This window comes from Parambassis ranga, chromosome 2 (genome assembly GCF_900634625.1).
Source record: "Parambassis ranga chromosome 2, fParRan2.1, whole genome shotgun sequence".
NCBI classification, from domain to species: domain Eukaryota; kingdom Metazoa; phylum Chordata; class Actinopteri; family Ambassidae; genus Parambassis; species Parambassis ranga.
In genome coordinates, this window is record NC_041023.1 from 9373405 (window position 1) to 9394781 (window position 21377).

At 43.2% G+C, this 21377-nt stretch overlaps 4 protein-coding genes across 5 annotated transcripts; 1 reads left to right on the forward strand and 3 right to left on the reverse strand.

The window, feature by feature from the left end:
* Positions 1–216: 216 nt before the first annotated feature.
* On the reverse strand, positions 217–1696 carry cd164l2 (CD164 sialomucin-like 2). The gene is made up of 6 exons (XM_028400514.1): positions 1627–1696; positions 1179–1265; positions 899–991; positions 786–821; positions 491–650; positions 217–301 (listed from the first exon to the last, which is right to left on the reverse strand). The coding sequence occupies exons 1-6, from the start codon at positions 1694–1696 to the stop codon at positions 286–288; spliced, it is 462 nt and encodes a 153-aa protein (XP_028256315.1). The 3' UTR covers positions 217–285.
* Positions 1697–4457: 2761 nt separating this feature from the next.
* gpr3 (G protein-coupled receptor 3) lies at positions 4458–7098 on the forward strand. Its single transcript, XM_028400034.1, has 2 exons — positions 4458–4654; positions 5698–7098. The coding sequence occupies exon 2, from the start codon at positions 5726–5728 to the stop codon at positions 6716–6718; it is 993 nt and encodes a 330-aa protein (XP_028255835.1). The 5' UTR covers positions 4458–4654; positions 5698–5725; the 3' UTR covers positions 6719–7098.
* Positions 7099–7687: 589 nt separating this feature from the next.
* On the reverse strand, positions 7688–15039 carry wasf2 (WASP family member 2). 2 transcript variants are annotated; one of them, XM_028400445.1, is made up of 9 exons: positions 14910–15039; positions 13159–13322; positions 12811–12945; positions 12515–12668; positions 11331–11448; positions 11092–11210; positions 10335–10490; positions 9573–10075; positions 7688–9044 (listed from the first exon to the last, which is right to left on the reverse strand). In XM_028400445.1, exons 2-9 carry the CDS (start codon positions 13289–13291, stop codon positions 8887–8889), a joined length of 1476 nt encoding a protein of 491 aa, XP_028256246.1. In that variant the 5' UTR covers positions 13292–13322; positions 14910–15039; the 3' UTR covers positions 7688–8886. The 2 variants fall into 2 exon arrangements, with proteins under 2 accessions (XP_028256246.1, XP_028256245.1); XM_028400444.1 differs by having other exon boundaries at positions 13159–13325.
* A 728-nt stretch (positions 15040–15767) lies between these two features.
* LOC114432095 (methyltransferase-like protein 24) lies at positions 15768–19449 on the reverse strand. The gene is made up of 5 exons (XM_028399875.1): positions 19052–19449; positions 18121–18219; positions 17265–17401; positions 16817–17087; positions 15768–16310 (listed from the first exon to the last, which is right to left on the reverse strand). The coding sequence occupies exons 1-5, from the start codon at positions 19397–19399 to the stop codon at positions 16005–16007; spliced, it is 1161 nt and encodes a 386-aa protein (XP_028255676.1). The 5' UTR covers positions 19400–19449; the 3' UTR covers positions 15768–16004.
* Positions 19450–21377: the final 1928 nt, after the last annotated feature.

A 21377-nucleotide genomic window follows, 5' to 3' on the forward strand; every position in this document is an offset into this window, starting at 1 on the left:
GCTGAAACAGCTAGACCCCAACAGTTTGTAAGAGGACGTTTTAAGGTTTAAGTTTAATAAAGGTATACCTGAAAGCTTTGAGTAAATTGGAGCAGTTGATATACAGTGAATGCTTGCATATATAGTGTAGAATAAACATGTCCATCCCTCAAGGTGACACATGGGGACCTAACCAAAAAAATGACAGGGGCTCAAAAAAAGGAGAAAAAAAATATTGTCGTCACAACACGATGAGTCACCACTCGGCTGTCCTCCACCTCGGTCAGTCTGTCCTTCATTTCATCCTCACTGTGGCTGCTCTCTGTGTGAAGGCAGACATAGACACGTTTGTATGGACAGGTGATGTTTGTGATCAGGATACAACCTGAAGCACATATGTCTGAATTGCTTTGCACTGCTGTAACATGGGTTGTTAATCATTTCCACCACTAGAGGCTGCTGTTGCACCAACAGAGCCCTTGAAGGCTCACACATGCACACACAGACTCACATGGGGTCGTAGCTGCTCTGCTCTTTAGATTTGAAGAAGCGCATGGCGAAGAAGCCACCTGCCTGCAGGCACAGCACAAGGATGATGCCTCCAATGAAGCTGGACATGTCGAACTTGGCCTGAGAGAACTCAGGGGGGGAGTTGCTGCTGCTTCCATCACCTTGAGGGGAAGGACAGTGGGTTTACACTGATAAGACTGACTGAGGTTCTTACTGGTGGAAATGACTGGGTACCTTTGTGGAACATTTTACTCAGCTGTTATGGGAATAGAAATGACGTCTAACATCAAATTTACCTGAGTCACCCTCTCCCACAGCAACAGTTTCTACCACTGGGAAGTAAAACATATAATAGAGTTATGGAGGCAGCAGAGGAACACTTCATTATTTTGAGTGTATTGTTTGGTACCTGAGCACAATTCAGAGACTCTGGTCCAGCTACAGTTCATGCTGTTATCTACTGAGTTGTCATCATCAGTCACACACATGCCTGTATCATTACCTGAGACAGAAAGAACAGGCTTTTTAGTGTGTGTCACACTGTGTGCACATGCCAGGTGTACTAAATAATTCAGTCATCTTGTACAAACCAGGGAAGCTAATGTTACAGCAGCAGTGATGATAGAATTACTATCAGAGGTCAGGTGTGTGTGTGTGTGTGTGTGTGTGTGTGTGTGTGTGCGTGTCACCATCTGGACAAAGCCTCCAGACACAGCCTGTCAGGTTGAGCATAGACTCTCCGACGCACAGATCACATGATTCGGCTTGGGAACAATCTGTAGGAGGGACAAACCCGGTGGTCAGTTGGCAGTGTCAATCAAATCTATTGATTGGCTAAAGCACAGTTATCCTGCCACAGAAACATTTTACGTATTTAATGTAACATAAGTCTGGACGGTAACAGACAAAAATTCTTAAATGCTTACATTTTACCTTGTTATTAATAGAACAATGAGGAAGAAACATGAAGGACAAACTATCTACACAGTAAGTAAGAGGGGAGATGCTACTCATACTGATGAGGAAGATCAGGCTTTAGGGCAAAGTGGTCATTAAGTGTAGCAATACACACCAAAAGCAAAAAACACAGAGATAATCATGCAATGAGAAAACACATATAAAACATACAGTTCATACCTGACTGCAAATACGCAATGGGAACCACTGCTAAAAGCAGCAAAGTCGAGCAGATCACCAGCTGCTGCATCCTGACAGCCACAAAGACACCTACAGCTGACACCTGGAAACTTGGTGGTGCTTGGACTCGTAGTAAAAAAAACAACACAACAAAAAAAGCTTCAATTGGAAATGTTTCGATATGTCCTTAAAATGTGTCCAATAGTGTCAAAAAGAACTGTGGTTCCCAGGCTGGACACAGAGAGAAAGAGACAGACAGGAGAGATCTGTGTAACATGAGCGAGACCAAACTCGGTTCCCTGGCAACCAAGTGGCCCACCTCAACCCTCCTGAAATACACACCAGCTTGAACGGACTGACACCTGTTTACCTCAGCAGGTAGAGCATGAAAACACACACACACACACTAGAGAAACAGCCCAGTAGATGTTCAGATGTGTTACAAGACGTAAAATTTTATTGTAAAAAAAGTCAAAAGATCACCAAGAACATTACCTAAATTAACAAAAACAGCCTTGAAGAAAATCCTATAGTCACACGCCATGACTCACAAGGTATTTGTTTACACACAGGTATTTCCTTCCTCACCCTTTTCTTCTGCTTTCATCTAGCCCTAATGATCCTCACATTATATGTGACGGGTGGGCTCAAAGGGAACCACTGCTCAAACAGTTAAACTAATTAACCACTAGGAACAAAATCTAGACTCACCAGGATGCAATCAGTCACTTTTTACCCCGTAAAGCCATTTTTAACAGCCTATGCTTTCTTATGACTATGTTTCTCATAGTATTAAATATGTTTCAGTGACTAAGGCAGCCTTATGAATGTTTTTAAAACATGCAGTGTTGTTGTTGGTGTGGGGGGCACAGCTGATCAGACAGGAACTACATACGGTAGAGTCGTAGTATAGAAGGGATAGACACTACAATGATGTCATACTAAATGTGGGGTGGCAATCAGGTTTTTCATATTCATTTGAAGGGTAGAACTAAATTCATTTTCATACAACAGAAACTAAGTTTAAAGATATATAATATTGATCATAACAGATAATCAAACAATTTAGCTTAGTCAAATAACTAAAAAATGCATCCAGTACACCGAGCACACAGCAGTGTCACTCACATCCTCCCATTTCAGATGTCTATAAGCTGTTAGCAGCTCCACTGAATAGTGGTTTTTCCCTCTACATCTCACATTTATCCTACATTAATATTTAAATCATAATAAACTGTGTGTTTATTAATATGTGGCTATAGCTGTGACATAATTGAGGCAAAGAAAAAAGTATGATACAGCATAGATTAGGGTGTGATCCAAGTGTAGACTACTGTATAATAGTCAATAATGAAACTGTGTGTGTGGTGGAAGTAAGCCAAGAGCAGTGCCTCTGTATAGAAATATGCAAATGTACTCAGAACAAAAAGTACAAATGCTCCGACTTTAAAGTGTTGCTTTGTGCTGTATGTGCACTGAGTCACAGCTGCAGTGCATCCACAGCACAGGATTAGGTGCATTGAGTCGAGAATCACGACACACTTTTCAGGTGTCTCCCATGAATCCCACCATCACTGCCTCCTCCACACATACCACACACACTCCTGTACTCCTACATGTCATGATGCACACTGTCTGTCTATAGTATGGCTCCTCTGTGTGTTATTCTGTTATGAAACACAAACACAAAGGGATATTCCACATTCTGGCCAAACACCATTTCTTCTGGTAAAAATCAATACACCAGTTACCAAGAAGTGCATAATGCTGCAATTTACACGCCACACACCCTTAGATGACTTCCTGCTATTTGTCCAGATAAACTTATACAGCATTCTGCAGAAATCTGGAGCAGCTCGATGAAACGGGCGGCTTGTTTGAAGGTGACAAAATGTAGCACTTTAGAGCATCTGAGTGACGTAAGACGTGGTTTATCGGCAGGAAGTGTGTCCTAATATGGCTCGAATCGAGGCAAGAATCCCCCCCCCTCAATTAGCGCATTGCTATGCGCGACCACGCAGACAGCAGATACTGAAGCACCCACGCACACTATCGGGGGAAGCCATGAATTCCCTGCTGCTGTGCGTTTCGCTATACTGTAGGAGTGCAGGGGCGTGAAAATGAAAGGAAAAAAAATCCATCAGTGATTTTTAATTCCCGGTTAAGGAAAACCCTTCAACCCACACAAAAACACAAATCTTTGTGTCCATCACACCCTTGCAATCATTAGTTTTTGTGAATCTCATAATGACCCATTTTAATGGTGCTTTAGAGGGCATGTCCCTAATGCTTCCGTTTGGTAATATTATTATTGACTAAAGGGAAAGAGGGTGGTGTGAGGGAAAAGTGCTCACTTTCCGTTCACTGTTAATTTGAAGCACATTGCTGTCCCCCTGCAGGACGTCTCCCCATGAGTCATCCTGGTGCGTTTCAGCACCCTGGACAGCGCCAGCTCTGCGCTCCAATCAGCACAGCTCCACGGATCCGAGCCCCGAACATAAAACACCATCCTCTCATTCAGCCTGCTGCCTTATTGAGGGAAAACGTGTACGCGTGCGTGTGTGTCCGCGTGTGTGTGTGTGCGGTCTTTTATTTACAAGAAATGAGAGCCGGAGTGAACCGCAGTGGGAGGGGCGACAGTGATGCCGCATTTTTCTGAATGAAATTTACTCCCCATGCACCCCCTCTCCCTTCTCTTCCCGCATCCTTGTTCCCGGGTTTCTGATTGGTCGAGCCTCCCAGTCACTGACGTCAGACAGGCTCTCTTGTGGATGGGTCCGCGCGCAAGAGCATCCATTCTGCCTCCCATACGCGCTCCGGAGACATTGAAGAAGAGCAGATGCAAAGAACAGCGAATTCGTCTTAACTTAGATGAAGCGCGGAGCGGTGACAGACTCTCTGCACTGAGTCTTATATAAACGGACGTTTGAAGACTCCAAGTGAACAGCATCGCCTCGTCTCCATCATTTGGATCTTACAGGGGAAATCTGTTCAACTCCATTTAAAAGGACGGACTGGTGATAACAAGGTAAGCTGAATAATTCAGTGTATGGACGTATGTACAGTATAGCTGCGTGACTATGTGATGCGAGGGTGTTCACGTGTGGGTGCGTGTGTTGGGGACATCCTCAGTGGTGCAGTGAGCCCGCAATTATATTATACAATAGGATACTCCGCGCCAAGAGGTGGGATAGACCTCATCACTCTAAAAATAGAGGAGGACTCCGGCCGCCACACAAATAATAAACTACTGATAAAATAATGCATTACTCTTACAGCGTGGTATTTCCTTGCAGGCATGCAGTTTAACCTACATTTTGAAATCTACCAAAGAACAAGCAGATAACATAGCAGAGAGCACGACATTCTTAGCCTTGTAACAGGGAAAATTCTTTGAATAGCTTTAAATAAATGAGTCTAATCGCTGGTGATATGCAGCCGTGCATGGTACAGTCTGTCCGGGGTTTTTACACAGTGCAGTGTTGAACATCACGTTTGGACATTAACAAGACAAAACACTCACACGGGATTAAAGTAGAAGTGACTTTAGAGATAAAGTCAACAAACCATAAACCATGTTTACTGTGTTTAGAAAGCTGTGAAGTGTGTGCAGGGTAAAATGAAGAGCTACAGTGAGATTCACAGGTCTAATGTATTAATGATCAAATAACCTATTTTATCCTATTGAATAAAACACATAAATTAAAAATATTTATTTAGTAAAAATCCAGCATGTACTGTTTCTTCAATAGACCTTGTCATCATTAGTGCAATAATGGGTCAGTTAAAAGATATATTGTAGCACATCAAGCAGCAGGAAAGCACAAACCCTGCTTGATGTTCTTATAGTCGTAATCATTTTTTATAGGTCTACTGCATTACAAGATTAACACGCGAGCTTCTCCATTACCACATTAAGTCCACTTCAGCTCTGTCTGAAGCCACATCTGGTGCCTAGAGAAGCTCCATAGCCTCAAACCACAGCTTCTGCTCAATTAGAAGCTGTTTAACAGACAAATGGAAAAGCATTAATGACTCATCAGACCATTTATTTCTCTTCCTTTCTCTTAGGTTTTGTTTGTGTGATTGCTGACCCACCATGATCCTGAACATCTCAGACCCGGCCTGGGATGAGTCCTCAGGTGCAGATCCCATCTTCCCTCTGGACGAGCTGGACAGGTCATCCCAATATGAAGTTCCACCTCTCACAGTGTGGGGTGTGGCCCTCTGTGTGTCAGGAACTCTCATTGCCACAGAGAATGCAATTGTTGTCGCCACCATCTTGGCCACGCCGTCCCTTCGCGCCCCTGTCTTTTTGCTGCTGGCTAGCCTTGGACTGGCTGACCTCCTGGCAGGTGTGGCGCTGATCCTGCACTTTCTCTTCCTGTTTTGTGTGGAGCCCAGTGATTGGTCAGAGTTGCTGACCTCTGGACTGCTGGTGACATCACTGACAGCTTCGCTCTGCAGCCTTATGGGTGTTGCTCTGGACAGGTATCTGTCTTTGAGCCATGCCCTCACCTACGGGTCTAGCCAATCACGACGCAGAGCTGCCATCCTGCTGCTGCTGGTCTGGTTGGGTGCATGCTTCATTGGGGCAGTACCAGCAATGGGATGGCACTGTCTGGAGGACCAAAATTCTTGTTCTGTAGCACGACCTCTGACTCGGACATATCTATCATTGCTGTGTGGTGGCTTTCTAGTGGCCGTCATGGTAACTCTGCAATTGTACGCTGGGATCTGCCGTGTGGCAAGGCGCCATGCTCATGCCATTGCCACCCAGAGGCACTTCCTCCCTGCCAACCAGCCATATGCAAGCAAACCTGGCAGTGGGAGAGGGTTCTCTCGGTTGATCCTGGTCCTCAGTGTGTTTGTGGGCTGCTGGATGCCTTTCTCCCTCTGGGGGCTGCTGGGAGATGCATCCAGCCCTCCTCTCTACACCTATGCCACCTTGGTGCCAGCTGCAGGAAGCTCCCTGCTGAACCCTATACTCTACAGTCTGAGAAACAAAGACATTCGCAAGGTGCTGCTCCATGCCTGCTGCCCACACAGACACTCACACAACACACACATACACTATCCTGTTGATGTGTAGACTACCAAACTTCAGACGACACACAATCTACGCCAGACATATCATTGTTTGTGTGCCAAGATATGCACATAGCTGCACTGTCATCCAGATCCAGAACTTCAAGTCTCAAACACACACACACTCCCACACACATACAGAAGCAGCACTTCTCACAGATGAAGTCTTTCTACATATCAGAATGTACTGAACTCTCCTGGCAGGCAGCCATCTTGGGACCTAAGAGTACATGTACTGTCCCATGTGTACTTTTCGTGCCTCATTAACAATCATTTGTAGCTTCACTGGATCCAGAGAACTGTCTTTCTCCAACTCATGGACATGATGGGTTTTACAAAGAAGCCTGTCAGTGTTGTTGACAGGCTTCACAAGTGTGATCCAAAGCCCAGTTGTATGTACTTGAATGTCTAGAAAACACAATGTTCTAGATCTTTTGAGAATATATTTTGCACACGCTGTTAAAGGCACTTTGAAATGTACTGACCATATGTTCGCGTTGCACAACCTTTTTGAAATGAATGAATATTTTATACAGATGAATAATAAATAGGATTTTTTTCTACTGGATGATGTCGACTCTCTTCACTTTGCTGCTGAAGCTTTTAGTGTGTTTGTCTCCTTCTATCCTTCACTCTTTAACTGAGTTTGACACAGACTGCTGCTCCTTTTTCCAGCATCCTAAATTATTTGGTGGCTAAAGCAATCTGCAGTCACTCTGCATCCCTATTTAAAGCCTCCAAAAGAAGCCATTGGTGTGAGGATGCAGTGGTTATGCAAGAGATTTCTCTCTCCTACTCATTTTCTGAACTTTTCTCAAGTCACATAATTTTCACACTCCTTACACAGTCGGCAATAGACACTAAAAGGTGTCCACTGCTGATATATAGATGAGTCATGAATCAAACATAAGGAGACCTTTACCAAGAAACTCATTATTCAACTGTTCAGACATTATCACAGAAATCTCAACAATGACAGCAAATTACTTTATCTTTATTGAAATAACTATAATCATTTGGAAATCTAAGGCAGGAAAAGCAGACTTTGGCTAAGCAAACTGTGCAACAGTGTTTACCACAGGCAGACACAAAACAATGAAGGCACTTAAAAATATGGTGGTTCACCCTAAATATCAAAGGCAGCTGTTAATATTTTTGGAAGACACTGATCAATAACGATTAAGGCAAATATAAAAAGGGCACTTATCAGGCAGAAGGAACAGGCAAAAGAAAACCTGAGAGCACACTGACTGAAGCAGAAACTGATTGATCCTGTAGAAAACAAATTGGAATAGAGTTTAAAGAAAGAAAAAGCTAAAAAATACATTACAGATAAATCACGGTAATTGTATGCATATGCTCAGGATGGCAACCCCATCAAACACCCTTGGTGTCCTACACGTGCCAATTCCTCTCACCTGTCACACTGAATAATTAATTCATGAGTTTGTTTATCAGCTACAACCACATGTCAATTGTTCCCATAAAATCCAGAGTGAAAAGAAAGACAGTACAAAAGAAGAGTGAAAAGGTGATTGCATCATCTTCAGTAGATATAACTTGAGATGTAAACTTTACATCTATATATATATATATATATATATATCATATAATCTATGCATAAGCAAAAATGTTTTACAGTCAACACCAAGTGCCTTCCTGCCAAGTACATCCTATTGTGAATGGAGTGGTTGCATGCATGCATGAATTTCCTCTGTTCATTACCATAATGTACGACAGCAGATGAAATCAGGGTTTTTTAGCCTGCAGCAGAGGACACCTGATTCTAACAGACACTAACACAAAGACGGAGGTGATGTGTGTGTGTGTACACACTCAGCACAGACTCAACACTTGCGTCAGTAACAGTAGCGTGTCATCCGGTGCAGGCAATCTGGGACACAACCAGACACGCTCACACTGTTAATCTTTGGACTTTTACACCTCTGCTGTGAATAATCCGGCATAAATGGAAAAGGGCCAAGAAACGTTATATGAAATGGGTGACAATACACACATGAACGTGTGTACACTTTTAAGCAGACTGACAGAAATACACTGACCTCTGCTCTATTTGTAATTGAAGGATGTTGTCTGAATGGAAGACACAGATGCAGTTTAAGGCTGTGGAAAGACACAAAGATCGTAGTAAGGGGTGAACTGTGATGGAGATCATTCGGACCACTCCTCATCATCAAACTCTGAAGAGTCATCCTCGCTGTCGCTGCACTCCACAGCAATACGGCGTGACAGGATGGCAGCCACATCGTTGCCAAAGTGATCACTCTTTTCCTGCTCCCGCTGTGCCTCCACCTTCCGCAGGTTAAAACCTAAAAGCATTTATGTGTTTAGAATGAGGGCACAATGTCTGCATATGCTTTTGCAAGCAGCATTCTTTTGTTATAGCTGTAGACACAGTGTGAAAAATCAATATACAAAGGTCATTCATACACCAGTGTTCTCATTAGTTATTACATATTGTGTTAATCAGGAAGCTAGCAGGTGGGGATCTAATTACTCTTCCACCCACTTGGAGGACAATGCAAGTAAAGCGGTGGCAGATGTATGCGGCCAATGTAAAAACTTTCTGCTCCCATGTTGCCATTAACTATATATAGACTGAAATTTTCTTGATATATATGAACCACTAAGAAAACCATAAACCCATTACTCACAAGTAGAATTTTGTGCTTATATGTACAGTATTGTGCTTCCTGTATGTGTAAGCATGATGCATGCATCCATGCAGAAAAGTCCTGCCCCTATTTTACTGACTGACAGGTGGTGGCAGAAATGTGTGCTACAGAAGAAGAATATTACCATCCATTCAGCTTTGGTCTGTTTCTGTAGTGTCTTACCTTGTCGGATGGCCTGTAGCAGGTCACTACGAGCATCACCAGCAGGCTCCGGTTGAGGTTTAGGAGCAGGGTTGGCTGCCACCCCACCACCAGAAGAAGGTGGAGGAGGAGGAGGAGCAGAACTGTTAAAGGATGGTGGTGGAGGACCAGGGGGAGGTGGCGGAGGAGGAGGAGGAGGTGGTGGTCCACCACCTGCTGGCATGGGTGGTGGAGGAGGAACAAGAGTGGACATGTCAGGTGGAGGAGGGGGAGCAGGTGGGGAGGGATAGGTGCCAGGACCAGCGATAAACGGAGGTGGGGAAGGTGGGGTGTCAAAGCCAGGGGGAGGTGGGGGAACCCCAAAACCAGAGGGGGGAGGAGGGGGAGGAGGTGCAGGTGGAGGGGCAACAATTGGACGGGAGTTGGGTGGTGAAGAAGCCATGGGGGGAGCAGGAGGCGGGTGGCTTGGACTCAGCACGCTAACACGCTTCTGGGTTGGTGCTCCATATTGCCCATCATTATACCTGCAAGTGAGGGATTAAAAGGCATAATGTTATCTTCACTTCCATCCATTAACATCCAGTATGCTACAACAGCAGCTCATATATTTATTAAAGAAATCCAAACAGAAAATAGACAGTGGGTGTGTAGACATTAGTCTACCCTGGGATCCCACAATCAAAAGAGGATGTGACCTGCAGGACCGCTGTACACAGTGTATGTGTCACTGCTAGAGGCTAGCAGAGGCAACATAGGTGGGCTTGTATGTCTGACGGTACTTACGACATGTCTGGTGGTGGAGGAGGCAGGTCCTCGGGACCAGGCGGAGAAAGAGGGGAGCTGGGATCATAAGCATAGGAGTCTGTACTCTGCTCGAGGATGTCAGGATTGAAGCCGTCTCCTGATCCGATACTGCCATTCAGACCTTCAGAGGAATTTCTGAAAACAAGGGAAATTCATGAGAGAATTTACAATTAACCATCTAAGATGTGTCAAGTCTGCTGTGTGTCAAACAAGACAAGAGCATTAAACAATAAAATACATTAAAAAAAAACAAAAACCATCATATAGCCAGATAATGACATGGGTGAACTAATGTAGACAATGAGGCAAAAATCATGATTATTTAAATAGGACCCTGTACAGTAAATATAATTCACATCAAGAAAATGTAGGATTTATGAGCCATTTTTAGATTAGACTCTATATAGATACTTATTCTAATGCTCATTTTCTGAGTTTATTTTCATATTTTTTCTATAAACTAATCAAGTCTGAGAATTACTCAGTCTCACACAGTTGTTTACTGGAGTTTCCCAACGACAACCAGCTCTACACCCAACCACCTGGGAACACTTTGTAAAAGGACATTCCACCCAAATCACTGTGTACTGATAAGCTTGATAAGACAGGGAAGGAAGGAATTCATGCTTTAGCTTTATTTTCACTATAAAAATAAGAGGAAGAATGTATTAATGAAACCCATTTGGGTCTGTGTGCTTGATTAACCTGGTGAGGCCCACTCAGTTTGTCCACTTACAGTTCATTCTTTGGTACAACAAACTCCTCTCCCATCTTACGCCGCTCCCATTCCTCCTTCCTGGTTTTGATCTTTCGAGGATTGAGCGTCCGCGGGTTCAGATTGTCTTTCTTCTCTCTCTACTCAGAAAGAAGACAGTGGGAAAAAAGAGTGTTGGATCCAACAGCTTGCATCCGAACTGACTAATGCTAACTTTAACTGTGTGACTCATGTAATTGCTGCACGTTTGTGTGTCTCACTCTGTGTTTGCGTTTCTCCTTCATGATGTCCTTGGTGTCCTGCAGCATCTTCTCCTTCCACAGGTCAAAGAAGTAGGAGGGATCAGTGTAAAACTTCAGGGCCTCCTTCCCATCCTCTCTGTAGACAACCATTATCATATTGCATATCAGTATCAGTCACACTGCATGTTATGTTAAGTGCACAAACAAATGCTGTGTGAGTTTCCCCTATGTGAGGAAAAAATATTATAAACCACACCATTAAACTTCCCTTTTTTAAGAAAAACACAGCCATTTTGTATAATCAGGCTCATTTCTTTTGTCACCTTGCATGGACAAAAATTATTATCCACCGAAAAAACACATTAACTCATAATTACCATTCAAACTGGTCAGTCTTTATAATATAATTGAGCCCACTTTCATAAATGCCACTGCTGTTAGTTAGTGATTATACAGACGTCACCCTTTTGCCACCCACCCACTCTCTCTCTGTTCTGGTTTCTGATTAATCATACTTCTGATTGCGTGTCATGCCTCGTGCATCATTTATATTCAAGATCTACTTACATGTGTCAACCATTTTGTGACCGTAGACTCTTTATATGCACACGTGGCTATTTTTCAAGGTAGTGACATTTATAATTGAATGCACCATCCAGTTTACTTGCCATTATCTGTGTTTTCATCAGAATGAAAAAAACTGCCATGTTGTGAATAGGTCACATATGACAGCATCATCGTGATACATTTCAAAGAGATAAATACTTAAATGACTCAAACTCATTGGTTTCGCTCTTTTGTTTTTGCTTCATAATGCAAACCAGGGAACTGTCAATCAACGTGTAGGCTGAACAGTTATGATTACCTATCAGTTAAAATGGTGACTGCCAGTTAGGTGATAACTACAGATCTAAGATTCTTAAAGAAATTCATACATTTAGAGAAATAAGCAGGATAGAATGCAAAAAGTAGTACAATAAAATGACTGCAGATATTAAGAACCCACTCCTTAAGGAGGACAAAAGCATATGCATTGGAGTTGGACTTAAATAATATATAGTCACTATAAAAATATATCAGGCAGGTGTGTGTGTGTGTTCCAGTGTGTGCTTGTGTGCCCACACGTGCTCTAACCATCCCTCACATGCTGCATGTAATTAAAAAGAATATGCGCTCTAGCTTGCATGTCTCCAGATTCCTACCGGTACTGGCTGAGTTGGTCGAGCGGTGGAGGCGGATCACAGATGGTGTAGGTGTCTTGAACAGGCATTGGCAGGGACGGCCTTGTGAACATTTGCTGGTCCTGGGTCAGACTGCTGCGGAAGGCCTTACGGGTGGTGATGGCCTGCAGAGAGACTACAACAGACAGACAAGCAGTTTGAATATTTCTTGTGCTCAGGGGAAGAAAAGTTACTGAACACTAGTTGTGTCTGTTACAAGAAGAACTCCAACTCTAATCTAAGTGCCATTACTAACAATAACGTGTGGGAGAACTTACCTTCCTCTTCTTTGGGGTCCAGCTGGGTGACTTTAACCTGTAGCTGATCCACTCTCTCTCCCAGCTTCTGCACTCTGTTTGCAAACGCTCCAGCCTGGATAAACAGCTCTCCAAACACATCCTCTGCAAATTTGCCTAAATATAGAAACACGCACATAAGCTTTGAACGTGCACTCACTAAAGAATTTGTCTTTCTCAAATAATAATGGTAAATTCACAGCCACATTAAAATTGAACTTGCATGAAAAAACATGTAATTCACACCTTATATACATGTGCTATGTCTTATTCACCACTGGCACCATATTTTACTGACATATTGACACCCAACCACACACAGAGACTTACTGAGGCTGCCGAGCTGGCGGATGATGTTGGCCAGGCTGAGATTGGTGACACATTCCAGCTCACTGCGAATGTTAGTAGGGATAGTCTGGCGACACACATGTCGCGGCTCTATATTCCTTGTCACCAAAGGCATGGTGGGGTGTGGTGGGTCGGGCGGCCCAACCCTGCTGGAGAAGACATCAAAATATAAAGGCACTGAGAAATATTATCATGTTTTACACACAGATTTAAGTCCAAAGCTGACACAATAAATTCACACAAGCATTCTGATTATTGAATAACATTCCTCAAACAACAAGTGCAAAACAAACAAACAAATTGCTGAATATTGGCATCATATTGCATGGATTGTTTGTTTATGAGCTTTATGAACCTGTGAGTCTATATTCCTGCTTGAGTTAATTGATTAATCAAATGAAGGCTGTGAGACGTTTACTCTTTGAAAGTCAACAATTTCATATTGACGTTTCCTCAAAAGACGTTTGATAAATTGAGCTTTGGATATTTGTATTCTCAGGTTTGTAATTTTCCATGTGATTTGAATAAAACCTTTGTTTGCTGCAAGAACAATTAAGCAACACACAGAGAGCGATTAAATGAGTGCGACCACCTGGCAATGTAAGGTATTGCCTTAAAAAATGCCCATTGTCAGTGGTTCACCTTCCCAGATAAGAAGATTTTCTACTTTCTACTCATTTTATTTAAGTGTATCTTTTTGTGATGTGAACCATTGGCCACATAAAGAATTTCAAAGACATACAGCTTACTGGTCTATGACTATTTATAGACTTGATACTGGATAAGAACTGGTCAAAGAGATTAAATTCCAGTATCTGACAATACAAATAGAACTGTTCTACATTCTTAAATAAGTCACATGTGAATGAGACATAAATAAAACAGCAAACCAGACAGAGCAAAAGCAGAACTAAGACTTTGCACCACTCAGCAAACATCCACCACTGTCCAACCCACCCTGTTTTAGTTTGACCAGAACTAAACAAAGTGCATGTTCAAAAATAGACAAGAGCTTCTGCACAGATATGCATATGGTGTTGTAAAATATAAAATAACATACTAAAGATTCAGCTGGCAAACACGGAGAAGTGCTGTCAAATAGGTTAATTTCAGAAAATGACAGCTTTCTTCAGAGATGTGCAGAGACTGCAGACTCTCCCTGCTACCAGGACAGTGCAGGCTGAATTTGGCTTGCAGTAACTACACCCTGCTGTGCCTCCCATTACCCACTTCAGTTGCCTAATTACAAGTTTTTCATGTTAATGTTGGGGCTTCAGAAAGTGGTGAAGTCATCATGTAAACGCCACTGCACCTCTGTCTAGGTTGACAGGCTCGAAGTTATACATTTGAAAAGCAAAAACCCCCTCTGACCGTTGAGTTTATTCAACTCTAATCGATGTCAAAATAATGTTACAGACGTTTCCAGTCCAGCTGTGTGTTTAGTGACACTCTGTATCAGAAACAAAGTGAAATGTAAAACTTTTATTGCTTACACGTTTAATATTTTACATAAAGTCACAACTTTTTACACGAGTGGCCATCTGATAAAACTCGCTCACACTTTTACGCCCACAACATTAGCTAAAATCGGCTAAATGTAACTTGGGATCTCGGCCTTGTCAGAGCAGGAAGTAACATGCAAGCGCCGCTTCTTTCGAAGAAACAGCTAAACACACGTATATTTACGCCTTTAACTTTATGAAAACCACATCTACTAATTATTCTTTACTTACCGTCAAAAATGGCAACTTCAGTCTGTCCCTATTCCCTCTGTAAAGTGTCGTGTCTTAAGATTTTTCTCAAGAAATGTTAAGGGCTACTGTGCGCGGACGAGCCAAACAGATCGAGAGAGGCCCGGAATTGTGAACTTCTGATTGGTGGAGCGGTGGGGTTCCTCGAAGCTGATTGGCTATTGCGCCTGTCGCCAGTTTCAGGCGAGAACAGGATGTGAAAATTTCAACGCAAAAAGCGCAACTCCACCCAAACTAGTGGCAAACATCTGTGCGTAATTTGCGTAACGGAGGGTGGAGGCAAAGCGCCACATTCCAACGTGCGCACCAGCGAGTTGGAACGCGTCCGAGGTATGACTGGCATTGGCCCAGATGAGTAAGAGCACACAGAGGAGAAAAAGCACTTAAGGACCTGAATATAATTGTCCTATGAGCATTAAGTGCACCCCCACACTAACTTCAGGTATAGGAAACAAACCTGCACACACAGCAGATTAAATCACGTATAGTGTCTTATAATCTAGGGATGATGAGACAATGTGTTTGCTTGAATTTTGCAATGGGGTGGATTTATGTTGTGGTACAGTGTAAACACGTAGGAGTAGGTTTATCACAGGCGCTTATTTTGTTTTGGATCAGGTGCATGTGCTGTATGTTTCAACATAATATTTTCATCATCCTATTAAGCAAACACATTTACATATAAGATTAAAAAACAAATGTAAACTGTAAAGGTTTATTGCACATAAAAGGCATGTAAGGTGTACAGATAAACACATTAAATAATCTGTTGAATCTACATTCAAACTGAAACTGGATTTATTCATGTAAATCAAATCACAAATGTATATTGTTGTGCTGTTACTCAGTTACTGCTCCAGACTGGTCAAATACTGGCCAGCATTACATGTAAACACATTAGTGTGAAGTTATTTAAAAAAAAAGGCAGATCCTTCCATGTCCACAAGAGGGAGACGTTGTGTGATGAACTGTAAAGGCATGACATCACAGAAAAAGAAAGTTCATTTTTCTAAGAAACTTCTCCAACTATTTTAAGTCTGACCTTTTTCCACTACAGGATGGGGTCATGTGTGAGTGTCAGTGTCGTGTGTTGACCCAGCTGAGTGTGTAGGAGCTGTGTGCATTTGTTACTGTCTGCTTCAGGACACTGTGACCCTCTCCTGCTGAGCTGTGAACCAGCTTTAGTCCAGAAGCCTGGAGACCCTGAAGGATGCTGAACCAATAGCGGAGCACTTCCTCATTGGTCCCGCCCACTTCAAACCCTGCCCATTGCAGGTGTACAGCGGCAACCAGATGATGGACATTCTGTAGAGTTCCTGTCTCAATCCAGTTTTGGAAAACTCGCCACTCTGCACTTAGCAGGTCAGCATACAGGAAATTAACCTAAAGATATTAAATATTAAAATGAAAAAAAAAATCTTAGAGCTGACAAAAACTAAAATGGTAGACTTATCTATAATATATAAAAATAATACTGTGTGTACATTTTAAAGTGTCTTATTAAATAGTGTTTATGTTGTGCAGCCAGTGGTTTGTAATTATGGCCTGACTCACTGCCGCCAAAGATTTGAAAATCAAATTAAAATCATTATTAAACATTTATAAATGAGTGTTTTGGAGCACTTCTCATTCTATTAACTAACACACTCAAACTGCAGGTATGTAGTTCCCTCTTGTGGCTGCAGGCTGTAACTGGGGAAGAGTGTGATTCACTCGCTTAAATTGTTGCCATGGCAGCCAGGGATGGCGCAGAGCCCTGTTGCTATGGGAACGGCCAAGTAAGAGAGCTTTCTGGGTATGTTGGGGCGAAAAGACTCTAAGGTATGTTTGTTTGGCACTGTTTTCTCTAAATTTCAGTGAGTGTGTGTCTGTCTGTGTGTGTGTCTTACTCTGTGGTGTCCCAGAGCCGCCATGATATCTGCCAGTGTTTGAGAAACACTACCCAGGTTGCTTCTTGTCTTGTGCTTTCGTTTCTTTTGAGCTCGCCACTCCAGCCACATCTTGTGCTGGCTGACCACGCCTCCGTGGTTACCATGGTTACTAGCCAAACTGTTGCCATGGTGACCACCAGATGCATTGGAGTTGCTGGGATCAAACCTGTGGACTTCACATCTGAGCCCTGACACAGTCTTCAAAAAGTCTGAATCTCCTCCATCCATACTAGAGAGAGACAAAAAAGAGACAGAAAGGCAGGCAGGGGAGCTCAGAGGTGGTTTGAAGATTATTGCATGCATGATTAAATATGCATTGCATTGTTTATTCCAACTGTGCCAGTGATATGAATGCATAACAGCACATGAATTGGCATAGGTGCATGGTACAGATGTTTGTGCACACCTGAAAGAATACGCGACACACGGTCTGCCTGCAGCTGGAAGCAGCCAGTCCTCGGCACACAGCAGCCACTGCACTGAAACTGAAGGGTGCTGTGTTGCCTGAGTCTGCCCTGGAGATAAAACCCTGGAGCAGTTCAGCTGGGGATGGACAAGACAAGAGAGTCACATGAGGTGGGCTGAATAGAGGTCTGAGAGCAGACACACAAAATTAGCATTCAAATAAGAAAAGAGGAAGTTAAAGAAGAAGTTGTGAAATTTGCGAGAACATTTCAGACCGTGTGTATGTCTCCTTTAAGTACACCTTATTAATTCATAGTAAAACTGCTTTACTCATTTGGCTGGAGTAAATTTGAACCACTGCAATTTTATGGCAGGTATTGATTAAAATGAGGTTTAATTTTCAGCAATTTTTTCTTCCCAGTTCTTCAGCACTTGGTGTTTCATAACTCTTGCTCGGGAGTTTCCAGTCTGGAACTGAACGTCCTTACTGGCTCCAGTTTTGGCAGAATTCTGCTGCCAGCATATTGACAGCTCCTGACTGATCATATTACTGCTATGTTAACCCCCACACTAGTGTGCCGTCGCAGAAGTGAAGTAGTTGAATTTTTTATTGATTGCTTGGAAGAAAGCTTGGCAGGATCTATTTCCTGGCTACAGAAAAGACTCTTCTGAGCTGGAATCAGGGATGGCAGTCTGTATTGGACCAGTGGTTCCCAACCCGAGGATCAAGGCATGAATGCAAAAACAAAACTACATGTCTGTTACTCGTGTTTGCTTATCTCTAATTTTAGCACCTTTCCCATGAAATACAGTCTAGCTTTCATCATCTAAAAATGTTCTAATCTGACAAAGCCTACCTGTGGAGTTGTGATATACGCAATGACACGACTGAGCTCTGCTGTGAATGACGGCTTGTCAGCTGCCCATGGCGGCATCTCCAGTGCTCTGGGTCCCACCTGTGAAGATGCATATATCAATACATACAGCGTGGGGAACACCAAAGGAAAGGCAGTTGAATAATGCAAAGGAATGACTGTGAAGGCCCCGGGTGGGAGTGTTGAGGAGGTAGGTCAAAGGTGCTGACCTCAGTCCTGCTGGTATATATCAGCCTGAGGCACTGTAACACACAAACACACACAAATACCCCCCCCCCAACACATCACACACACACACTCAAAATGGTCACCATGACAACCTCTGTGGGGGGTGAGGGGGGGGGGAATGATTCAGTAGAATGAGTCAGAGAGTTTTTCCTTGGGCTGATAAAGAGAAGGAGTGAGAGAAAAGGAGAATGAAACAGAGAGGGCGTGAGGAGTGTGTGTGTGTGTGTGTGTGTGTGTGTGTTTGGGGGGGTGCTAGGAGGGGACAGATGCACCTACACAAACACAGATGGAGACTGAGGCTCTGTGCAACTTAAGGGTAAAGAGAGAAAGACAGAACAGCTGTCATCTCTCTCTGATCTGGGCTCTGCACTGTGCTCGCCCTTTGCCCTCACCTGTTCCTTCATGTCTGTAATAATTCACAGCGCTGAGCACAAACCTTGCCTGGTATGATAAATAAACACTGCTGGAGGTATAACTTCTGTTTTCAATCCCAAACTTAAGCTGAACTGAATTACATGAGTCCTTTATCTGTCTTTGCTCTATCATAACATTTAACGGTTCTATTTATGATAAGCAAATCAAATATATTAAGTATATAATTTAGATGTAAATGAATAATAATGAATTAAAAAAACATGTGATTTTAAGCGTTCTGTAACACTTGGATTAAACTTTATTTACAAACCTGGCGCGCGTGCATCTCGTTCTCATCCTCATACGCTCGTGCCCCCTCCCTTCTTCCATCATGATCCCTCTCTTCTTCCTCCTCCTCCTCCTTCTCCTCTACACCCGGTCGCCGCTGCTGCTGGGTCCCCCATTGCCGCCACTTCCTCTCCGGCTCGATGCTGATGACTGAAAAGGCCACCGGTCCGTCCTGCTCCTCCTCCCCTGCCCACACCCGCGCGGCTCCAGGTAGCCGGGACCCGGCGACGAGGAGCTGGAGAGCGAGGAGGAACGGTGGGATCAACAGGAGCAGAATTCCCGAGTGGAGGGAGAGACCACCGCGGCCCCACCACCGCGAACAGGTCCGCATACCTCCTGCGTGACGATGGCACCGGGGAACATCTCCGGTGCTGTGCTGCCCTGTGGTCCAACTTTTTTTTTTTTTTGGAGGGCAGTGAGGAAAGTCCCAGCTGAGAACTCCCCTCCTCCTCCTCCTCCTCCTCTCTCCTCCCTCTTCTTACCCCCAGGGGAAAGTTGTGATGACGAAGCGCATTCCTGGGTCAGCGGTGGCCTTATTGACACAGTGACGGCCATTTTATTTAGCTTTCAACTCTTTAGTGTATAATTAATAGAACTACTAGTCATATTTTAGGATTGCTCTTAATTATGAAGAGAAGTGAAATAATTTTAAAGGTAGGGTTGGAGATTTTGAAGTCAGTGAGAGTCAGCCAGATTTTGAAAGTGAACACACGCCCCTTTCTCTCGGAGCTCACCCCGAAGCCACGCCTCCCAACCAGTCTGTGACTTCGGCCATCATGCACGTACCTCTCTGGTGCGCGCAGAGCAGGAAGAGAGTGACAACCAGCCAATACTCCGCGCAGGTGCGCCTCGCAGGATTGGCTGATGTTTTTAGCAGTTTATAGCTTCCACAGATGATTAATATTCTTCATTTTAAAGCGAAGCTGCCAAACTAATCGGTTGCTATGGGATTGTAAAGAGAAGTTACACTAATTTAACAAAAAGTGCATCAGAATGAAATCTCCTACCCACCTTTAAGTTGTGTTTGGTAATATTGCTAACTTTAGAACAAGCTATAATGAGTTCCCATGTGAGTCAGCTGAATTCTCACGACATTTGCGAGGTCATCGTCAACGATCACGAACGATTCTCATATATAAAGTCAGTTTTATATGTTCAGTATTTTAAAGCTGTCCATTTTACTTTTCAATAAATGTGGTCTTAAAAAAAAAATCTGGAATTAAATTTAGGAGCTTATTCTTGTCCTGGCCTCACTGATTGAAATGCAGGGGTCAGAATAATAACAGGCAAACAGGAAACCCAACAAAAGGCCTCCTCCAAAAGGAACAGTTGAAGAGATTTAGGCTAGATTTAGACTGCTCTAGTTTCCTAATCAGCTGGCAGCTAAATGTATATCACACTGTTAGAGAGCATTCTGCAGCATTTTGATTATATTTTAAATTATTGTATTTTACCTTGAACTTCTAGAATCCAGATAACGAATTATCATAAAGTCAAATATAAATCCTAATTAAACTTCCTTGTACTCATTATAGTCGCTAAAATTTTAAACAGAAAATAATGATTTTTATGTAAATGTATACACCAGAGTTTTACATAAATACAACACAACAGAACTGTCTGACAGAGAGCTGCTCCTCTGCACCCTCCCCCTCTCTGTCTGTCATGTAGTGTTGTTGACAGTGCGTGTCCCTTTCCACCATACAGTGGAATGTCACAGCAAACACATTTCCTCCGGCCATGTCTGAGTCTATTTAGTCAGCCCGTTGACAAACTGTACACAATATGCAGCCAGTAAACTTCCCCCATCTGCTTTCTTTCTCTCGCGCTCTCTCTGTCTGGCACACTCATACACGCACACACACAAGCTGCAGACGTACAATATTTGCTGTTTAATACCAAGTTTTCCTGTGAGGACATGAAATGAGCGCGGGGTCTGTGTGTCCCCTCAGCTCTCTGATACCACCGGCTTTTACTTTACCACATTCCCTTATTTGAATGAGGAATTTTGAAACTAAAGTATTGTGCATTTTGCTTTAAAACCTCTCCGACACCCTTTTCTGATTTCCTCAGTCTGGTTTCTTTCTTTCCCCTCCAACACATCCTCCCCTGCTCTCTCCGCCATCCACTCCTCCCCTCCCTTTCACTCCCTGTCGAATTGTGTCCTTGACTGAACTCACTCGCTCACAGTCTTAGACAGCCTGGGCTCTGAAAGGCTCTAAAACACACACACACAAGCATGCCCACACCTCCCTTAATCCGTCAAAGAAGCTGTATGCTATAGACAAGATTACCAATGGCAAGAACAG

What these genes read in the sequence shown, in the direction of transcription:
- cd164l2 (XM_028400514.1), bottom strand. Translation starts at nt 1,696, where the DNA reads ATGCAGCAGCTGGTGATCTGCTCGACTTTGCTGCTTTTAGCAGTGGTT. An exon ending in AGTCTCTGAATTGTGCTCAG is followed by an intron (nt 822 to 898) that starts GTACCAAACAAT and finishes TTTACTTCCCAG; the next exon opens with TGGTAGAAACTGTTGCTGTG. An exon ending in TGTGGGAGAGGGTGACTCAG is followed by an intron (nt 651 to 785) that starts GTAAATTTGATG and finishes CTTCCCCTCAAG; the next exon opens with GTGATGGAAGCAGCAGCAAC.
- gpr3 (XM_028400034.1), top strand. Translation starts at nt 5,726, where the DNA reads ATGATCCTGAACATCTCAGACCCGGCCTGGGATGAGTCCTCAGGTGCA.
- wasf2 (XM_028400445.1), bottom strand. Translation starts at nt 13,291, where the DNA reads ATGCCTTTGGTGACAAGGAATATAGAGCCGCGACATGTGTGTCGCCAG. An exon ending in AGGAGAAACGCAAACACAGA is followed by an intron (nt 11,211 to 11,330) that starts GTGAGACACACA and finishes CTTTCTGAGTAG; the next exon opens with AGAGAGAAGAAAGACAATCT. An exon ending in GTTGTACCAAAGAATGAACT is followed by an intron (nt 10,491 to 11,091) that starts GTAAGTGGACAA and finishes CCTTGTTTTCAG; the next exon opens with AAATTCCTCTGAAGGTCTGA.
- LOC114432095 (XM_028399875.1), bottom strand. Translation starts at nt 19,399, where the DNA reads ATGCGGACCTGTTCGCGGTGGTGGGGCCGCGGTGGTCTCTCCCTCCAC. An exon ending in CGTATATCACAACTCCACAG is followed by an intron (nt 17,402 to 18,120) that starts GTAGGCTTTGTC and finishes GTCCATCCCCAG; the next exon opens with CTGAACTGCTCCAGGGTTTT. An exon ending in CGGCTCTGGGACACCACAGA is followed by an intron (nt 16,311 to 16,816) that starts GTAAGACACACA and finishes TAATATCTTTAG; the next exon opens with GTTAATTTCCTGTATGCTGA.